This window comes from Charadrius vociferus, unplaced genomic scaffold (genome assembly GCF_000708025.1).
Source record: "Charadrius vociferus isolate BGI_N301 unplaced genomic scaffold, ASM70802v2 scaffold15, whole genome shotgun sequence".
NCBI lineage: Eukaryota > Metazoa > Chordata > Aves > Charadriiformes > Charadriidae > Charadrius > Charadrius vociferus.
In genome coordinates, this window is record NW_009650064.1 from 10,416,738 (window position 1) to 10,437,024 (window position 20,287).

The 20,287-nt window shown below is 41.8% G+C and overlaps 2 protein-coding genes across 2 annotated transcripts in view; one reads left to right on the top strand and one right to left on the bottom strand.

The window, feature by feature from the left end:
* Positions 1 to 4,782, top strand: part of LOC104292547 (chromosome unknown open reading frame, human C8orf59) — an 8,941-nt gene extending 4,159 nt beyond the window's left edge. The window contains exons 2-4 of the mRNA XM_009891950.1: positions 4 to 85; positions 3,410 to 3,526; positions 4,616 to 4,782. Coding sequence (XP_009890252.1) covers positions 4 to 85; positions 3,410 to 3,526; positions 4,616 to 4,684 — 268 coding nt within the window. The 3' untranslated portion in view covers positions 4,685 to 4,782. The remainder of the gene's footprint in view (positions 1 to 3; positions 86 to 3,409; positions 3,527 to 4,615) is intronic.
* Positions 4,740 to 18,449, bottom strand: E2F5 (E2F transcription factor 5, p130-binding). The gene is made up of 10 exons (XM_009891951.1): positions 18,440 to 18,449; positions 17,501 to 17,571; positions 14,274 to 14,383; positions 13,448 to 13,609; positions 11,529 to 11,572; positions 10,045 to 10,109; positions 8,129 to 8,396; positions 7,256 to 7,456; positions 6,793 to 6,837; positions 4,740 to 5,470 (listed from the first exon to the last, which is right to left on the bottom strand). The coding sequence occupies exons 1-10, from the start codon at positions 18,447 to 18,449 to the stop codon at positions 5,361 to 5,363; spliced, it is 1,086 nt and encodes a 361-aa protein (XP_009890253.1). The 3' UTR covers positions 4,740 to 5,360.
* Between the last annotated feature and the right edge of the window lie 1,838 nt (positions 18,450 to 20,287).

Below are 20,287 nucleotides of genomic sequence, written 5' to 3' on the forward strand. Positions count from 1 at the left end.
GAGTGTCTTCTCCATCGCCCGCAGCGGCGCCGTCAAGGCCAAGGCCAAGGGCAAAGCGCGGCCCGTCACTTCCGGGCTGAAGCAGGTGAGTGGGGCGGGGGGCGGCCGGGCGGGAGGAGGGTCGCCTGGCGGGAGGGAGGGCCTCAGCCCGTAGGCCCCACGCGGGGCTTAGGCCGGGCCGGTGCGGGCTCTCCTCCTCTCGGGCCTCCTCTGCCGGGCGAGGGGAGCGCTCGGCAGTGACTGACCGGAGCGGTTTTATGGGCAGCGTTGTTCTGGGCAGGACATTGCAAAGTACGCGATTTTTTCCTCCTGAAAATTCGGTTTGTATGTTGATGTCAGTGTCTCCAAAAAGAGAAGCACAAAGCGTTTATTTGACTGATCTGTTTTTACAAGGGCATGTAGCGATAGGATGAGGGGTAATGGCTTCAAACTGGAAGAGGGGAGCTTTAGATATTAGGAAGCAATTCTTTACTCTGAGGGTGGTGAGGCACTGGAACAGGCTGCCCCGAGAAGCTGTGGACGCCCCATCCCGTGAGGTGTTCAAGGCCAGGCTGGATGGGGCTGTGAGCAACCTGGTCTGGTGGGAGGTGTCCCTGCCCATGGCAGGGGGGCTGCGACGACATGATCTTCAAGGTCCCTTTCAACCTAAACCATTCTATCATTCTATGATCTCCTGCAAGCATCTGACACATAAGACTTCAAGCTGTTCTGCTTGAGGGGGGCTCATTTAGAAAGTACGTGGTAATATCTTTGTGTGTCCTGGAGAACAGGGTGCAAAAGGCGTCAGTTGTTTAATGAGCTTACATTTACTAGGCAACACTTGCAGCATCACTGATGGTGTATTTCAGAGTACGGTTTGAGAAAATGGCTTGATCCAAACTACCAGGCACAGATGCTGCAAAGGCAGGTCCTGCTCCTTTCTGTCATGTTCCCGACCCCAGCCCCCCTTACCAGGCTCCAGGCTCTGTTCCCACAGCTCACCTCGATGCTGGCTCAGGAACTCATCGCATACTAGGTGATTCAACTTGCTAAATCAGCAGCAAAAGCAATTAAAAATGCATTTTGCGTTTTCTTTTCTGGGTTGATGAGTTGAACAAATTTAATTATGATCGAGTGCAAAGAGAAACATTTGGGGGGGGAAGTACCAGGAAGGATGGAGCCTTTTCTGATCCAGAAGCTGTTTATTTGTCTCAGCTGTCAAGTAAAACCATGTCAGTGAGATGCAGTGAACAGATCTAAGAGCACACACTGCCATATGTTTTACTCCTTAATTCCTCTTTTCCCCCTTCTAACACCCTAGATCGGCTGGGATGCTCCGCAGACCCTTCTGTGAGCTGATTTAATCCACTAAAGCAATGGAAAAGTAAAGAAGCAAAGATAATATTCTGCCATTTTCAGATCTGGAGAGCACCGCAGCCCAGAGGAGGAAGAGAGTGGGTTGTGTGGCAGGGAGCGATGGAGGGGACAAGGGGTAGGGGTGATCTAAGCAAGAGTTTTCCTCTTGGTAGCAACAACTTATTATATGGTATCTTCTTAAACTCTGCCTCCAGCCTGAGCTGTGTAATCTGCTGAGAGTTCAGCAGGTGCCTCTAGAAGGTCATCTGATTATAAAAGTAGAAAGTTAGTGGCGTATTGTTCCCACTAGATTTAGTTGCAGTCTGTTGGGCAAACAGAGTTAAATAGCAGCTCTAAGAAAAGGCCCTTTCAGTTTTTCTCCTGGAAGCTAAAGCCACTTGACAAGTTCATTGGGTAGACAGACAGGAACATAACAAACTTTGGAAATAAACAGGGAGGCCCCAAACAATTTCATATTGCTGGCGTCACATCTCCACTTAGTCTAGAGGGTTCTGTATAATAAAAGGAGAAACAGGTTTAAAAACATATTCAGTAGCTTATTAGGAGTAAAATTTTATTCTGTGTGTTTGAAGCTGTATTCTTTAATTCATTAAGCCTTTGGGGATTTACTTATCATTAAGCAGTATAGGAAAATGCTCAGAAAAAATTGTTAAAATAGGTTTATTCTTTAATAGATAAAACCCCATTGTAACTATTCAAACAACTTTTGATATAGACACACATGCTAGCTACAGAGCCTCTTTCTACAGAGGAGTCCTGCCAGAGTAGCTGTGGATATCAGGTATTAAAACTGACTGGATCCTTTCAGCACCCCTGTGAAGCTGGAAAATGGTAACAAGCCCCACTGAGAAACCTAAGCTCTTTGTAAATTGCATTGTCCATAGTTCCATCCATTCTGATGTGAGCTAGGAGCTGAGTCCGTGTTTCTGGAGTCATGGACTGGTTCTGGAGTTTCAGGGTATTATGAATTAAACTACTAATCTGAAGAGGCTTGTTTTATGAGCCTCTTGCCACCGCTTTCTTACTACTGGTTCTCTTAGTCACTCAGAATAAATGGAATTATTGTTAATGTACACTTGCTCTGAAACTATGGAAGCTTTGAAAGCAAAATGAATACATGTAACAGTTCATGGTTTGCTTCTGCTTATGTAAATTGCTGAAAGGTGAATTACAGGGGTGGCCTTTGGAATAGCAGTAGGTATCCTGAAATTTGGGGTTGCCTGAAGAAGTACAAGTGTGCTTCTGGAACATTTGCAATGTAATAGGCCATTATCTGGCTACGATCCTGTTCCAAACGTGGTGCTTCAGAAGCAACAGGTGCTAGGGCTGAGATCAACTGAATTTTAATTTGCTGCAGTGGTGAAAGAGTTGATGGCCCCATGCATCCACCCTGCTCCTCTACAACAGAGTATTGTCCCCAGAGCACAGCGCATGTCCCTATCTTAGCTCTTCCTCTTCAAAATCAAGTATCATTGTTGAAATAACTTATGAAGTGAGGTTGAGGTGTCCAGGGACCAAATATACATCCTGGTCTGCTCCAGCCATAGAATTTTCTTTAAATACCGTAGCAAAATCTGAATGATGACGTTGGCCAGCCCTACGGTATGAACAAGTAGGAATGCAAGGTGTGATGCTGAAAGGCAAACTACTGGAAGAAATTCAAAATGGTAAGATCATTTACAAATGAAGGAAGGAGCCCTTCCTGGAATCCCACTCCAGCTAAGAGGAGCTGAGGGTGGCACAGCAGGACCTGTCCACAGCCTGGCTTTTGTTTTCTGTGTGTTCTGTTTCTGGATCACTACGGGCTCCCTTTCCAACAGAACAAGTTTAACTGCTTTCGTAATTTTCAATTCATTAGAACGTTAGTAGTACATGACTACTTGATATAATTAACAGAGAAACTCAAGTTTAAAAACATACCTACTAAAAAGCAATTTTTGAAGATATGCATATAACACTGGCTATATATTAGTTGTACAGAAATGGTGCAAGTTCACACGCCAGTGGAATTTCAGTTAAAAATACCAATGTGTGTATGTTTTTTCTCTCCCAGATAAACATTAGAAATGCTGAGAAAGTTAGCACAATAAATAAAGCATTTGCTGAAGTGCAGAAAGAAGTACAGCAGCTATCAAAAGGCACTGCAGCGGAACCTCAGAAGACTCATCAGGTAATTTCCCTTTGTAAAAATCTGAGGAGGTAAATGAAAGGAAAATGCATGTTCAAAGCATTATATTCTGGCTCTAAGACTGCAGGCAATTCATGAAGCTCCTTTAAAGCTGTAAAGCCAGCTTTATTAATTTCAGTTGTGTGGTAATGTTGAAATATGGTTAGCATATTCAAGTGCTATATAACTACTAAAGAAGAGGGTGGACAGCCAAGCCGGAGCATGTTTCCAAAACGTATCTTTAAATTATGTTCTAGCTGTTTTTTAATTGATTTTTTTTTAAAGTTAATTCCAGCTCCAGACTCGATTTAAGACTTATGCTCAACATGAATAGACACAGAAAGCAAGGATGAACCTTGCTGTTCCCTACCTGAAGCATCTAATAGTGCTTTGAACCAAACAGCTCGGCCTCTTTCTGCTCCCGATTCCTAAGACTTTGTATTCCCTCATGCAGCATCTGAAACAACAATTGCTGTACTATAGCTCTTGCCTGTAGCGCTTAAGGTTCACTCATCTTCCTTTGTCTAGTGTATTAAACAGGGCTACATGCAATCTTGAGCAAGAAATAATTCACAGAATTTAATTGCAGACAAGCTCCTCCATATAAACTGTTTATGCTGACCCTTCCTGATATACTGGGCGTGGTTTGGGGGAGAGAGAAAGTAGTGGGCCAGGACAAAGGACAGATAAATCCTGTGAGGGGAAGTAGAGGGAGTTGGGAGAAGTGGACATGAGTTGATTTTTATTTACTGTGCCTGAGGTGATCAAGTTTCTGTATGGCCGGCAGCAACAGAATGGGTGTCAAATACCTTAAGGAGAGGCTGAGGGGAAACATGAAATGTTATGTTACGTTACTGGCATGATGCTTTGTCTGTCTTCTGCAGCATAAAGTATTAGCTGCTTACCTGTCAAGTTTAGTGAATCCTGGAATCCCCCAAATTATCAGATTATGACTGCAAAATTAGCCTAAATTAAATATATAAAGACAAACTAATCTTCTAGACAACAGGTATTTATTAGGGATGTTTTTTTTTTCCAAGCAGAGTAAAAAGATACTGCTTTCTACTTTAAACTGTAACTCATTTTTTTCAGGTTTCCACACACCTGGAAGAGGAACCAGCAAACGTGGATGCTGCCACAAGTCTATTATCTCAGTTGTAACACGTAATGGACACCGAAGGGATTGCAAGAAATTAAGATCAAAAGTACTGATGGCTTTGTTTGTACAATTTTATTAAAAAAATCTTGTTAATATACAAGTATTGGCACACTTTAATACAAACTACAAACAGACCTTTCCTATCATCTAGGAAAGTGGAATGTCAGAAGTCAGTGTGAGAAACTTAAAGTGCTAAAACAGAAGGCACTTCACAAAATTGGTTCACTGAAACAATTTAGCGTAACTCAAATTGATATCCTTCACTTTTCAGCTTGGCAGTGAAAGCTTCAAAATTGATTGGAAGGTTAAAAAAAATAGAAAGCTTCTTGGCAGTAAAGCTTCAAAGAAAATGCTGTTAACTGTGAGCAAGAAGCCTAATCATTTTTTAAAAAGTGATGAAAAGGCTATAAAGCATTTTCACTTTTCTTACTAAAGAAAACTCCAAATAGATTACACAGAGGATACTTGGGTGAAAAAAATGTTCCAGAGTTTTTTATAAAAGCCCTTTTTTCTGGTTGTTGAATTTGTTTTGTGAAGTAGTTAAAGGAAGCAAAAGGAAATATACTCCCAGAGTCAGTGAACTAAGAAGTTATACATTCATTATTCAAATACTTAGGTTATGAAGAAGTCTAGAATGTTATAGTTAGAGGTAGATAAGTAGTCCGGTTGACACAATATCTAATAATTTAGTATCTGCACATCAAAGAGATCACAGACTCCTTCATTATCATCCAGGTTAAAGTTGTAGTCATCTCCGGGAGTAGGAGAGAGTCGTAAGAGAGGAAAAACTGTAAAGCAGGAATAGTTTAGTTTAAATTAAAACACTTCCGGCATATCAGTCCTATCTCATAATCCAGTATGTTTGTCATCACAGGTAATGTTAGTCTTAATAATTAAAATAGTCTTGATAATCTGACAAGCATGCAAGAATACATACTGTGAATACCCATACTGCCTTCCAACTAAGGCAGTAAGTGGCATGTCTACATTTTTTGCTTAGTATTTTAAGTGAATTTGCTGGAATGGAGTGATAGCTATGGAATATGGACTTAATTTCTCCTGCAGCAAAGGAGCTCCTGAGCAGCTTTTGAAACTTTCATCAGAAAGCCATCATTTGTATTTGTATTCCTTTATCCTGTTACAGTATCGTGTATATCAGCGTTCAAATATCATTTTAAGTGAGTTGCCATTTATCACTATTTTACAGATGAAGAATGGAAGCTAGCAGTTTGTGTGCTGTATTTCAAGCATGGACTTGAAGCCATCTTTGGGGAGGGAACACAAGAAGAGAAGCCTCAGCCCTCATGCTGCACCTCAGGAACGCTAACCTAGTGCAGATGAGTTGGGCATGCTGTGCCTACTCTAAAAGTGGAGACAGTTTCCATCGTAGCCATGTAATGGCACATTCACATAATCCCATCTTGCCCCACGGATCTTATAATTACATGTTTTTTTCTGGATAAGCCCTGAGGTTGTCTGCTTGAAGGGCAGATATTGGCAGAGGCTGCTTACAGCAGCATGTTTACAGCAGCTGAGTTCACTTCTTTGCCTGGCACAGAGCAGCGAGGCAGGGAGCACGTGAACTTCCTGGCTGTGGTTCAGTTCTACACTCAAGGCCACCAAGGTGCAAAAGTAGAAATGGGTGATGTTTGTCTGTTCTGTTAGCATACCACAGCTGGCCATGTATCCGCCTGCGTGCAGGCATGTAAATATGTTCTGAAATGTTTACTCAAAGCTCCTGCAGGAAGCCTGAGGCAGAACAGAATTAAACCAGATTTTTTTTTTTATTTTTTTTTTTTTAAGGCAGCACTGTAGTCATCAGCCTGTTCTTTCTTTGTACCTGAATTAAGGACTGGTGGGTTACTCATGCATGTAAGTGCTTGCTGGATTAAGGCTTTCATATTTTGATTGTTAAATAACACCGTTGCAGGGAATGGAAAGGGGAGGAAAGACAAGAATGACAAAGATAGAGGAGGCAGTACAGGGAAAGAAGTAGTTTCATACTGACTCTTGGCACTGGATGTAACAGACACCTACCAAGAGTGCTGTTCACACAAAACCCATGCTACTACTTGTGATTATTAGAAAAGTAATGATGCTAAATACTTACCGTCAGAACACATGAGTTCATCAATAATATCCCCACTGATATTTCCTGTGAAAGACAGGAGCATGTGTTTATGGAAGTCAACACGTATTCTCTGCATTAAAACAATGAATTGCAAAGTACAGTATGGTTAACGCACAGTGTTGGAGCTGTGGACACAGCATGCCATGGATATGTAAAGTATATCCATCTTTGTATCCCTCAGTTTTTGCCCGATACATTTCTCCCACTAATCCCACATAACCCTAGAGCCCTGTACAATATGAAGGTTATTTGGTGGCAGAGAAAAGTACTTTGCTTAAAATGAGCTTGCTCCTCAGAGCTGGCTCAGTGGCTTCATCAGGAGCTGAATGATTTCCTCTGTGGGGAAAATGCTCGTTTTTCCCTCTGTGTAACTCATCAGTAGCTCGGTCACAAAGATCAGGAAACTAATAAAACCATTCAAACAGTAACTGCTTCTTCCTACCTGTGGGCTCCTCCATCTTTGCTATGTCGAATGAGTTTGGCTTGAGAATACAGTTAACATCCAGGGGCAGCAAGCCCTGGTAGTCATTTGAGCTAGCTGTAGCTTGGGCGACATCTCCTGAAAGGCTGGGGTACAGCACCGACTCTGCAAGGCTGGAGTAAGGACCCGCTGGGGTTGCCCCCTCCTGCTGCACGCTGCCGTCTACAAAGATGGAAAGGCACGTTATAAAGTCTGTTATGGTAAAAAGGAACACAAAACACAGGTTTGTCTTTCGAGGAGATGACGGCCAATGCCTGGGATGAGGCGAGAGGAGTCTCCCCCTTCCAAAGTCGTAGGCACGCTTTATTCAGGACAGTCTGTAACACTGACAGCATTTTTCTTAAGTCTTTTCATATTACCCTACTATTATTATGAAAAAAATATCTGATACTCAGGCGGTCTCTCACTGTGGCTATGTAGAAGAAGGTAAGTGACTTTGTGGCACAAAAGCTGGAACTGGTGCCTGTATTATCTGTCTCATTAAAAGGTACACGTTCAAACCATATACTGCTTCAGAGGTGGGCAATTTCGTTCCATACTGCATTCTGGAGAAGCACCTCAGAACAATTAACAGGATCACATCCAAAACCTGTTCTGTATAAGATGATAAGCTACAAGGGAAGAATCTGTTTCACCAGACAGAAGAGGCTTCCCTGTAACCTGCTGAGAGCTGTTAGTAAGCCCTTGGGGTAGTTTCTTCACAGATAGCTGCTACGCTGTGCATATTCTTAATCTTTCCCTTATCTACCAATTTTTCTAACGGTTTCTTCTTTCCCTCCAGTTCCCTTCCTCCCTCACCAATCTAGGTGAGGGTAGGAAAAACCCTGGTCCCACCTGACGGCGTGTCCGCAACTGATGTTTGCGGTAACTCTTGTCCTTGGTTCAGGTCATGTTGCTCTGGTGGATTTTGAGGAGCTGTCGCAGGCTTACGGGGAGTCGCTGGAGCCGCAGGTTGAGTTGGGGGCTGTGCAAGGTCATCGGGCGGAGGAACTGGAAACACCATGGGCTTGGAGGAGTTTGATTCTTTATTTATAAGCAGCACATGGATAGGTCCTGAACTACTTTTAAGATTGATCTGGTATTTCTTCTGTCCATTCTGTCCCTGTAAAGGTGGTATATTATGAAAGTTACTGTTCCTTGAGAACTTGGAACTTTACCAAATGTCACAGTAACTGCATAGAGTTATTTCCTGCAGAAAGTAATGAAGAAGTTTGAACAGAATTCTCAAGATAAATACAGCGCTCTTCTAGTTAGATTGCTAGGAAGAGCTGAGGATTGGCACAAACTTATCCAATCATACTAATGAAAAAAACCCACAAACCTAATACATGTGATCTAATAAAAAAACCAAACCTACATTACAGGTTTGTAATCTGTTGTTTTTACCTGACCAGAACACAGTTACAGAAGACACAAATACACAATTCTTCAAAGTGCTTAACTAAATCTTGAGTTCGTTACATGAGACTTATAGCAGGGCTACATCTTATCGATAACAGCAATGGTAAATAATGATTTCTGTACCTTTAAATCTCTTTGTTTTAAAGGGAACTTCAGAACGATCCTGGTTGTGACCAAGCATCCTAAAACAGCTGAGTATCTCACCCAGACTGAGTGAACACAGGACCATGAGTTAGTAGAAACAATTTCTTAGCTGATTTGCCAGGCCTTCTTTTGGCAAGTTATTTAAGTGATACAGCTAGGACTGGCTTCCTCTAGCACAGCCTCAATGATACTGCTGACTCTGCAGTGGCTAATTCAGCAAATAGGTTTTCAGCAAGTATGTTCCAGAAAAAATGAGGATGAGAAAAGTGGGAAAGGAGCCTCGAGGGAGGGGAGCCAAAACAAAACCATCCAATTTGAGGTTGGTGAAAAAGACGAAGATCAGCTGTTTTAGTCCTTGACAAAATGCCAAAAACACCCCAACATCACAGCTGCTAATTTTGGTCCCACAGAGAACCTTACCATTGCCTGAACTGTTTTCAGCAGAGACGGACAAATAGTATCACTGGGATCGGCTTCATGGTTCTAGCTTTGGATGCTCTCATGATATTAGACTGTGCTTAGCCTCACTAAAAATAGCTTGTGAAACTTCTCAGGTGAATTTCACCCTTCTACAAGCATAGTGGCTATCATGCTTCATACAATGCTCTCTCCCAACTATGTAAGCCCTATTTAAAACAGAGTACTGCAACAAAAAACATTAAAGATGGACAGGGGTAAGTAATTTCGCCTCCTACTTTAGCCCTGCCTGCTTAAGCCTTCTGGCTAAAGCAAGAGAGCAGTCTATGTTTCTCTACCCAGTCTAGTACCATGTTATTAAACACAAACAAAATCTAAACTAATCCTACAGATAAATCTAAAAGGCTTTTTCATAAGAGATCTGATTTAGCAATATAATAGAGAGAAATTTGACACATAAAAGTCGCTGCTAACAAGTTCTCAAGCGAATTCATGACAATTGAGTTTCATTTGAAAAGCTGCAACATTAAATAGCAAGACAGAAGAAGAGAGGGCAAAGAAACACACTATTATATCTTGTTTTTAATAGAAGACAGTCACAATTAGTCTATCCAGGTATCCAAATACACTTTTTGCCACCCATCCCCTCCATTCTCAACTGACAGCATCTCAATTTTTAAAAATTTCCCCACACGCACATGGCTAGAGAGAAATCCTCTGCTCTAATGTAGCTCTTCTTTTCCACTATCCCTCTAGAACACTCAGGTAAACAAGAAACCAGTACGTACCATTTCGGGTATAGGTACTTCTAACTGTGTACCACAAGGTGCTTGAATTGCTAGAAGTGTGTCTCCTGGTTAAATAGCAATTTTTAAGACAGTGTTAAGTGTGCATATTTTTCTTAAGCCTTGCATGGTATCCACTCAAGTGAGATATGGTAATTCTCTAAGGCCACTTAAAATACTGCGTAATTCCAGCATAAATAAACTTGTGGTGGGACTTGCATAGTCCCTATAAGATCCAAGTATATCGCATAACATAAATCACAGAATTCCAATACTTAGACCATAGTTGCAAGAACCTTTTCTTGTAGCAATGCAGTATTTACCACTTCCTTCACCTGTTTGTGACTGTCCCCAGATCTCCTAGTTGTATAGATAACATGAGGTGAAAGTATTTATTTAACTAGTTTCTTTTTCAGCTCTCTGGTCCAGCTTACTTTATGGCTTTGAAAAACAGTGGTAGTACCGAGAGATTTAACAGGAGAAGGAAGAAAAGGCTTTTACGATCACCTTCAGTACCAGCACTTCCCAGTGTCTTGGCTCACAGCTGCAGCACACACAACTGGGATGTAACAGCTGACTATCAAACTCACCTGTGGGTTAGGTGGACTAAAATGTATTGGTTAAAGACAGGAGATCACAATTACATCAACAGCACTGGCACAACCTGCCTTACACTGCAGGTCACTCAGCTACCTGCTCATCGTTTTCTTTTTGTCCGTAACTTGGAATAATGCTTTTCTTTCTGTACCTCCTAAGAGACACTTACATGAAGTACTACGTGACTGGCGTACTAGGTGTCTCCACGTTTTGTAATGACTCTCTTTAGTAACAGTTTGTTTTTGCTGAACTCTGCACTAGTTCCCTAATTTTGCACTTTATTCAAAAACAAACACAACCTTCCTTGTGGCAAAAGAAGAGATGGTTTTGAGCCTAGCTGTAGCCTGAACAACAATTTTCCCTTTGCTGCCCCCAGGACCAGGAAAGGATGTCAAAGGAAGCAACTTCTGCCAGCAATTCTTGGCAATTTCTTCAAACCTCCTGTACAGAAGGAATCCTTTTGATTTAGTACCAATGCCCCATCTTTGAACTTTAGCTGGCCCCATTTATATAGCACCATCAGGAGCTCCCTCTGGCTGCAGCTGCCACCAGAAAATTTTAGGAAATTTGGACCTGCCAGGTTTTCCTGGTGGGTTGGACCAACATGCCTGAGGCAATCTGCTGCAAAGTATGAATACAGAGACATCCAAAGACAGTACTCCGAAAACAGCTGAGCTCCCGTTCCATACAATCTGTGACTACAACTAGAAAATGTCAGAACTCGCTAGTCACGAACATCAGGAGAAACATCTACTTACTACTGATCACAATTGAATACTTCTAAATTGAAAATACTTACAGGAAAAAAGCAGGTTAGTTAGCAATTTAGTTTTCAAGAGGAAGATCAGGAAACCCCTCACTTTAAGAAATACAGCCGAGCAGCAACTTACCATTGAAGCAGTTGCAGATATCTTCATGGGTGACATACGAAAACGTAACTTATGTCAAGGAACGTTTTTCTTAAAGCAATATGAAACTGGTATTTGTTGCCCTTTAAAAGAAGTTTGTCCAAACTGATCCTAAACTATGAAGTTATCGCTGTTACTCAGAGGTGTAATCAAGGCATGATTTTTGGCTTTCAGAAGGGCTGGTTAAAAATAGCAGACTTCTGCCTTTTAAAGAAAAAAAATAATCTATTTCTGTGAAGAAAATACAAAAAGAAAAAAGTTGCATAGCTTGAATGAGAAGAGATTATTCTAAAAAAGGAGAATGTGTAAAATCTTGTTTTGAACGATACCATTTACCTCACTAACTTGACACTATAGAATTCAAGTGCATATCAGAACTTCCCAAAATCACACAGAAGTACTGCCAGAGGGGACTTGAGAGTTCATCTGCCACCCCGTTCCCCTGCCTCAAGGTAGGATCAACTGTTAAGACATTCCAGACAGATGTTTGCCTTCCCTCTTCTGGAAAACCTCCAGACATGGATATTCCACTGCCTCCCTGGGGGGTCAATTCCAGTGCCAGCTCTCCCAAAGGAAAATTTTTCCTAACATCTAACTTCAATCTCCTTTCTGCAAAATCCATTTTATGGAAGCAGTTTCTGTAGAGCAACTGCAAGCAATTTTGAAGTACTTATCACTGGCACTATAGCTAAGAAGGGCACTTTTCTGCTCCAAATCTCAGGTGTCTGTTTTGCTCAATATCTTGCAAGCCAGCTAAACACGTGGTTACAAGGAACGCAGCAGGAACTCTCTGCTCATGGAGTATTTACACATAGGATATTTTTCCATTTGCAAACCCAACAAGTTTCAGGACGTTGACAACTCAATTTATCTTTGGGTGATAGCTTAATCTTTTCAAGAGAAGAAAGCAACACAAAAAAAGATTCATGTGAAGCACTGCTAAGAAAGTATAGATTTAAGTGCTGGAAAGCAATATAATTAATTTAAAATAAGACATCAGGATTATAACATGGGCTCAAAAATTACTGCCATATATATGTGTGCGTGCTAAATTATTTTCAAGTTACCAATCATACAGTCACAGAGGTTAAAAAGTTATGTAAATAAGATTCATATTTTATTTCTTTCGGAACCACAACCAGAAAAAATATTTGCCTTTCATTACTTCTGGATAAAATCACAGAATGGTCAGGGTTGGAAGGGACCTCTGAAGATCATCTAGTCCAACCCCCCTGACAGAGTAGGTTCACCTACAGCAGCTTGCAGAAGACGGCATCCAGAGGGGTTTTGAATGTCTCCAGAGTGGGAGACTCCACAACCTCTCTGGGCAGCCTGTGCCAGCGCTCTGCCACCCTCAAAGTAAAGTAGTTCCTCCTCATGTTTAGATGGAACTTCCTATATTCAAGTTTGTGCCCGTTACCTCTTGTTCCATCACTGGGCACCACTGAAAAAAAGACTGTTCCCATCCCCCTGGCACCCTCCCTTTAAGGATTTATAAGCGTTGATAAGATCTCCCCTCAGTCATCTTTTCTCTAGACTGAAAAGACCCAAGTCCCTCAACCTTTCCTCATAAGAAAGATGCTCCAATCCACGAATCATCTTTGTAGCCCTTTGCTGGACCCTCTCTAGCAGTTCCCTGTTCTTCTTGAACCGCGTAGCCGAGAACTGGACACAATACTCCAGATGAGGCCTCACCAGGGCAGAGTAGAGGAGGAGGATGACCTCCCTCGACCTGCATCTTCTTGATGCACCCCAGGACGCCATTGGCCACCAGGCCATATTGCTGGCTCATGGTCATCCTGTTGTCCACCAGGACTACATCATGCTTTACCCATCACCTACACTTTAACTGTTGCTTTAATTCTAGTTCCAAGATGCACACAATTAATTTAAAAGGATATTGGTGGTTTGTAGAATCATCCATGACATTCTTGATACTTTGCTGAAGCCACAGTTTCTGCTGATCCAATTCCTTCTCTTTTAGTTCTAGATCTTCAATTTCAGCTTCCAGATACCTCAGCCTGTCTATGACTTCTTTTGTATTGCAGCCAGCACCTACTCCTCTTAAAAAGGCATAAGGTTCATGAAACCACAAGAAATGAAAATCTGAAGCAAACAGGCAAAGATAATTTCTTAAGACTACTTTCAATATTTTGAAAATCTACTAATATTCTATATGAAGGAAATGAGTGCTTACCCTCCCAGCAGTATTTTAACAGAAAAAAATGAAAATTCTTAACTTCAAATCAAATTTTAAATTCCCCTTTACCTATTTTCTTTTGGAATGTTGCTTTTTCTGCATTGGAGCCGGTTCGCAGGCCCTTTCTCCTTCCCCTCTGACTCTTAGCTTGAATTTTCACCTCCAGTGACCCAAGAGAAAATAGACGTGGACTACAGGAGGGTAGGCAGGTGGAGACACTGTGTCCCAATACCCTTCCCAGATTCATTTAGAGTAAATTTTTCAACTATAAGTGCTAGTTATAAAGTAGCAGTACAAGTTTTCCGAGTTTCTCTCCTGCATGCTTTAAACTTGATTTTATGTATCAAAGACACAAGTTAAAGGGAAGACAGATAAAGTTCATTTGCAACTTTACTGTGATTCTGAAATGTCACATTGCTCACTGATAAGCAAAACATTGCAATGTCGTATCTAGTCAGAGGAAGCGGAAAGAGGCAATTTTTATTGCTTTCGAGCATGTGAAAATTTGCAGAATTGAGAAGGCTTACTTCCACTGAATGCTGTTCTTTGACTTCTTCTCAATGAGATCAATCCCCTCCAAAACGTTGGTGATATCATAGATCCTTCTCTTCTGCCTCACAGCAAGGGTATCAGCAGCCTGTCAAGAGAAGAACAACAAGTATCAGCAACTTGCATGCTGAGGGCAAAAGCTAGTTAAGCCATTCCCTTGGAAAAAGGCCAAATAATGTCACTCCGGAGGGAGAAGCTTCAGCTCTTCAAGACCCAGAAGCTCCACCGTGAATTTCAAAGTTCTGCACCTGCACATAGCGCCACAAAGCGTGCTGAGAGGAGTCAGCTCTTTGAAGGCCATCAGGCCCACCCTCGTTGGAGAGGAGAGTTCACACGTGTTGCAAGGACCGCGTTCGGTATTTGGAGCAGGGGCTAGCCAACGGCACGGAGGAGCCTGCAGTGCTCTTTTTGGAAGGTAGGAAAAGGTAGGGGAGGCAGACAGCAACACCCTGCAGTACTGGAACCAGCCTCTGAAGCCAACAACGTGTTAAGTTTATCAACCTTGCCGCTGACACTTGAGGTATTGCAGTCTTTGTGCAGATTAAACTGTGCCGGGATACGAAATGACAGGGCCGTAATTTCACAGGGTGGCTGAAGGAGAGCTGCGGTACTTCAAGCCAGCATCGTCCTCTAAGGTTTCACTGCGTGAATCCACCTTGCAGTGTACCTGGGCTCGCTCAGTCTGCCACACCGAGTACCAAGAGCAATTTCACAGGCACCAGGACCCTGGTACGGCTCACAGGGATGCTCGCTGCCACCACACTGTCACTTTTACGTTACAGCTAGCTAGGCTGTGTGTCTGAGTGCTGTCACAGCTTGTCGCTCAAAGCAAAGCAGAGCATCAGCTGTACAATCAGAGGTAACAGCCTGCTTCATGCCGTAATTCTCTCCATGGTGACTTTTACATACCTGATGCAAAGATTTAAGGTAAAATAAGCAAACCTGAGCTAGTCATGCCTTCCACACCCTCGTCTCTTTGATGCTGTAAAGCAGCTCAAGTTCAAAGAATATTAGCAAAAAGGAGAGAAAGCAAAGAGGAGCCTGACTCTGTAGCTACTTGGGACACTCGGATACAGTGATTACAAAGGATTATATGTATTCAACAGATTAAAAGAAAATAAGAAAAATAATGAGAGAGATAGCTGGCAAAGACTTCTGCATCCCAAATTTGAACTAATGCGTAAAGCCAACTAATTTCTACTATATATGATTTATTTCTGTTTGTCCAACAATTTATTAAATAATGCTTTTAGTAAAGTAGACTATATGAAGAGCACAACCTGAGACAACCACAAATAGGAAAGAAAACCAAATCTATTTTATAGCAGAGTCCATATAACTCCTTTTACAGTATTTCCTGAACCATAAGCAAACTCACTAGTCTTCCAAAGAAATGACACTTTCCTATTAGAAAGTTAATTACATAGTAGTCCAATTCATACTGGTGAATGTTTTGCTAGTGAAGTAAAATTAAAGGAAAAAAAAATGAAAGAATGGAGATTAAAAAAAACCTCCTATAGCCATGAAGTATAAACACTGTTCTTTCTCCTCGACAGTGATGTACCTACTAAACAGTGTTTCAACTGACACCGTTATCAACGTTTATCTTTTGTATGGTCTTCTGTAGTAGTCTGTTAAAATCTTTTCCTATCTAACAAAACAAAATACATACAAATACATATAAAGCGCACACGTTAGTTCTCTCCAAGGAAACAGGCTCTTCAACCATTTGTATCAGCAGGTATGTACCCGCTGTCTTAACCTACTGTTTCTGCTGCGTGCATACATACTGCTTACAATTGCAAGAGAAGCCTGCAAAATCTATGAAGTGGCAAAAATGCCACCTGCGCAACGTTTAATCAACACCCTGCATATCTCGCTGTCTTCAGAGGCACAATTTCTACAAGCTCTCTACATTATTCAGTGCAAGGAATGGACAGCACACACTTAATCAGCTGCTATTCTGATTAATCACTTTCGGCTTTTTTCCCATTGCTCAACACATGGACCTAAGACTGAGTCTTCCACTCATGGTTTGAATGATGAAGAAACTGCTGTGGAGACAGATTTCATTACCTCATGAGATTTTCCAAAATGCCCATCTGTGCAATATATAAATGCTTAATGTATTTTCAAACAAATTTTAAGACTTAAAAACAAAAAAAAACCCACACTAATTTTGGGTGCCCAACTTCAGGTGTTTCAAAATTCTATTGCATTTCATATGCCCAAAGCAGAGCTCCCATTAACACCAGCAGTGGAGATTCACTACCGCTGCAAAACAGGCTCCAGAGCCCCAGGTTCAGGACTGAAAACATGAAGTATGCAGTTACATACGTATTTCGTTTAATTAGCACTGTATATAATTCAATCACAGCTACAAAGTCCAACTGCTTACAACAAGAATTCCAACAATGAAATCAAACTGGGGCCAGTCTGGAAAGCTTAATCCAGACATTCACTAACTTTGTGGTGCTGGTCTTATAACCCAATTATCTTCTCAAAAATTTATGGGGTGTTTCACAGACATTTTAAAAACCGATTGAAAAGTTCCTCCCCAACACGCTAGCAGCTACCAATGTAACACCTTCTGGTAGGCACATGGCTCAGAAATTAAGCTCAGGCATGCAGCTCCTCCACACAAACCATGCACTAATGACTTCAAGAATTAAAAGAGCCTCCTGAGACTTTTAAACAAATCTCCTGTTGTCAAAAACACTTTTAAAACTCATCATTTCTCAGCCTATGTCAAATGACTGAAGCAGATCCAGGCAGGACAAGACAGGGACATCTACCACAATGGCCCTGTTAAGGTGGCTGGACGTAGCTTCCACATTTCTCCCTTGAATCATTTGTATTTGGAGTTCCTTCATAAAAATCTTTTAAATGTAAAGCTGCTGCACTCTAGTCATTCCTTCTAGTATCTCCTCATACTCATGAATATGTATGTATCCAAGACAAGCACTATATGAGTGTCTCATAGACAGGTTCTGAACTGGAAGAAAAATGTGAGCATAGTGCTTTGGTTCTGCATTCATTCAGATTGTGCAATTTCTGGAATACAGAAACATGCTGTTCAGCACAGTTTCATCTGGAGACATGCACACACACAAAACCCTGCCCAGAAATAAATAATAAAAAAAAAACAAACCCAAAACCAAACAACCAGAAAAAGTATTAGTTGAGAGTTTGGGTGCACTCTCACACAACTTCTTTGCTCCTTTGGAGCTGACAAAAGGCCGTAGGAATTATCAGCTGCATTTCCCTGCGGTAGCACTGAAAAGCAGAAAAAAATCACTAGAGCACCATGGCAGAGTCATTTCTGAGAAGCTTAACAAAGCAGAAGGGCCAGCAACACCTGCTTGCTCTCCATATGTCAAAGGAAAGAGGTCCTGCATCTTCTAGCCTGTTCCCATAGCAGATCATCTTCTCCCCAGGAGGACTGGCAACAGTTTGGTGGGAGTTTTAAACTGAATGGCGTGCTTGGCAACCTGTACCTAAAAGTACTAAATATCACTGCATGCATAAAGGTTAAGGGAACGTAAATTTTAATAGATAGGCTTTTTCTTCTTCTGTGGAATAGGGCAAGTGTAAGGCAGCTTTTATTTGTTCCTGATCAATACATTTCTACAGGTAGTAGCAAACAAGTAGATTTTAGAGTACCTGACATTTTGCACTGATGATAAGAAACACTACTTAACCTTGAGTGTAGTAGGGATGGCATTCTGCTGTAAACCAAGCCCATTTAAGAAATCAAGCCAACAGCAGTTGTATGCTACTGAAGAGAAAGAATACACAATGTTTTGGGAGTCATTTCAGGTGGCTTATCCCTTATTCACTCATCTTGCTCTTCTTCTCTCTTCCCTGCAATCCATGGATTGCTGCATATAGGAATTTTGTTTTCTTTCCCTTCCATCTCATCCCTTAATGTTTTAAGCTTATTTCCATAACTAGATTTGTTTGTATAGGGTTATTCAGGGACAGTTATACAATTATTGGAGAACAGCTGTTTGATTTTAAAGTAAGCACTGCAGAATTCAAATTCCAAGTAAAGAAAATTCTCACTTCCACTCCCACAAATCCTTAGCAGAGAAGCATCCAGCGCTAAAACATTTCCAAAAACAGTTCAGCATACAGAACTCACCGGGCTCCATGCTCCTAAAGCAAGGAATAGTGCCCACACATAGGACAATGAATCACTACAGCTTCATGACGGGTCAGAACACATATCCCAAAGTATCCTCTTACAGACTGCTTAACTATAATTACAGATGTATCAGAACATCACCAGATGTCCTATAGAACAGCTTTTCACTCTCAATTGCTAAATCACAAAGCCAGAAGTACACATTGTTTCCAAATTCTGTTTTCTTCACGGCACACTGCTTGGTTTTGCTGCAGAAATACTGATCATCCTCAGCACATCAGATGGTCAATACCGGCCCGCAGGGAGACATCTGAAGATGTTCATGGTGTGAATCATTTCTTGGAACGCTCTGTTCCATTTCAAGACCATCCTGGTTCTTCGTTTCCCTGCGCACACTGACATAATGTGTATGCTGGTTTCCAATTTTCCTTAGATATGTGGCTTATTTGTGAGAAATAGTGGTTACAGTAATGTATGTTTTGACACATTGTTTATGAAACTACCGATGATTTACTTACTTCAGTCAGCATTTACTTCCAACAAATGGTATCCTGCAATTCAGAAACCAGTCTTCAATAAAGGTCTTGAGCAGAAATGACTTGTTGCAATGGCCGCTTGCTTTTCCCTGGCTGTCAACCCTTCCAAACCCTCTGGGTGAATACCTTCCTCACAAATGGGAATGAGAAACATCATCCCATCCCTCCACACAACCCAACTTTATTGTTCAAATCCATCCCCTTTGGCTCTTTAAGCTAAGCTGTTCGGCCAATGTCTTACAAATTGACTATGTTTTGCTTCTCAAACTGACCTGGAACACCTTGCAGCACATCACAGGTAATAAAGTAAGCCGCACAACAATCCCCGAGATGTGGACATCTTAGTTCCGTTTTACTGAAGAAAGAGGCAGTTAAATACTAAGAAGCTAATCAGCTTATCCAGAGCACAGCATAACTAAAAGAGGAACATGAAACCTATCAGTGTCCCTCTCAGTTCCCCCTGAAGTTTCACTGGCTGCAGTAACACCACTACAGTGCTTACTCCCTGAAGAAGGATGGACAAAAAAAGCTCCAAGAACACCATTCACCTCCTGAAGCCCATTAAGAATAATCAACAAACGACGTCAGTTTTCCAGAACGGACTTCAAAGACCAAAGTGCCAAGCAGGCCTCTTAATGCACTTTCCTTAACTTCTCAGCAGCTCGCGGAGGACCTTTGCCAGCCAAGCAAAATAAACTTTTTGCCTCGACGGGCTGCATGCCCCGACAGCCGAGCAGAGCCCTGTCCCCTCGGCCGCAGGGGCCGCATGTGATGGGGACAGGGCGACCTGCCGGCACAAGGACCAGGCGCAAGGTGGGCTCATCCCAGGGCTCCACCGGGGAAGCCCAACAACGCCTTCACAGCTCACAGGCAGACGATGATTCGCCACCCATGCTTCCAGTTAAGCACCTTTTATATATGTGCATGTGTATATATATATGAAGTATACCTTTTATATATATATGTGTGTGTGTGTATATATATATAAAGTATTAAAAAGGAGATGCTCTGATCAAAATCAGAGCTAAAAGGACATCGAGGGGGACGGGGGAGAAACAGTTTCAAATAACGGTCCGTACACTGAGTCAGTGCACAGAGCAACGCAGGAGAGTAAAAAGTAAATAAATAAAAAAAACCCAACGACAACCAAAACAAACAAACAAAACCCAAAACAACAACAACAACAAAAAACCACCCCAGTGAGCTACATTTTATGCACGATAACCATTTTAACCTCTTAAAAAAACCCAGCCGAAACACGTATTTCAGCCGTCCGCGGCGGCTGTCAGCCATCACCGGGCAGCGGCCG

Coding starts and splice junctions, on each gene's coding strand:
- E2F5 (XM_009891951.1), bottom strand. Junction 14,384..17,500: donor CAAAGGAGCAAAGAAGTTGT/GTGAGAGTGCAC, acceptor TTCTCTTGACAG/GCTGCTGATACCCTTGCTGT. Junction 5,471..6,792: donor TGAACTCATGTGTTCTGACG/GTAAGTATTTAG, acceptor CCTGCTTTACAG/TTTTTCCTCTCTTACGACTC.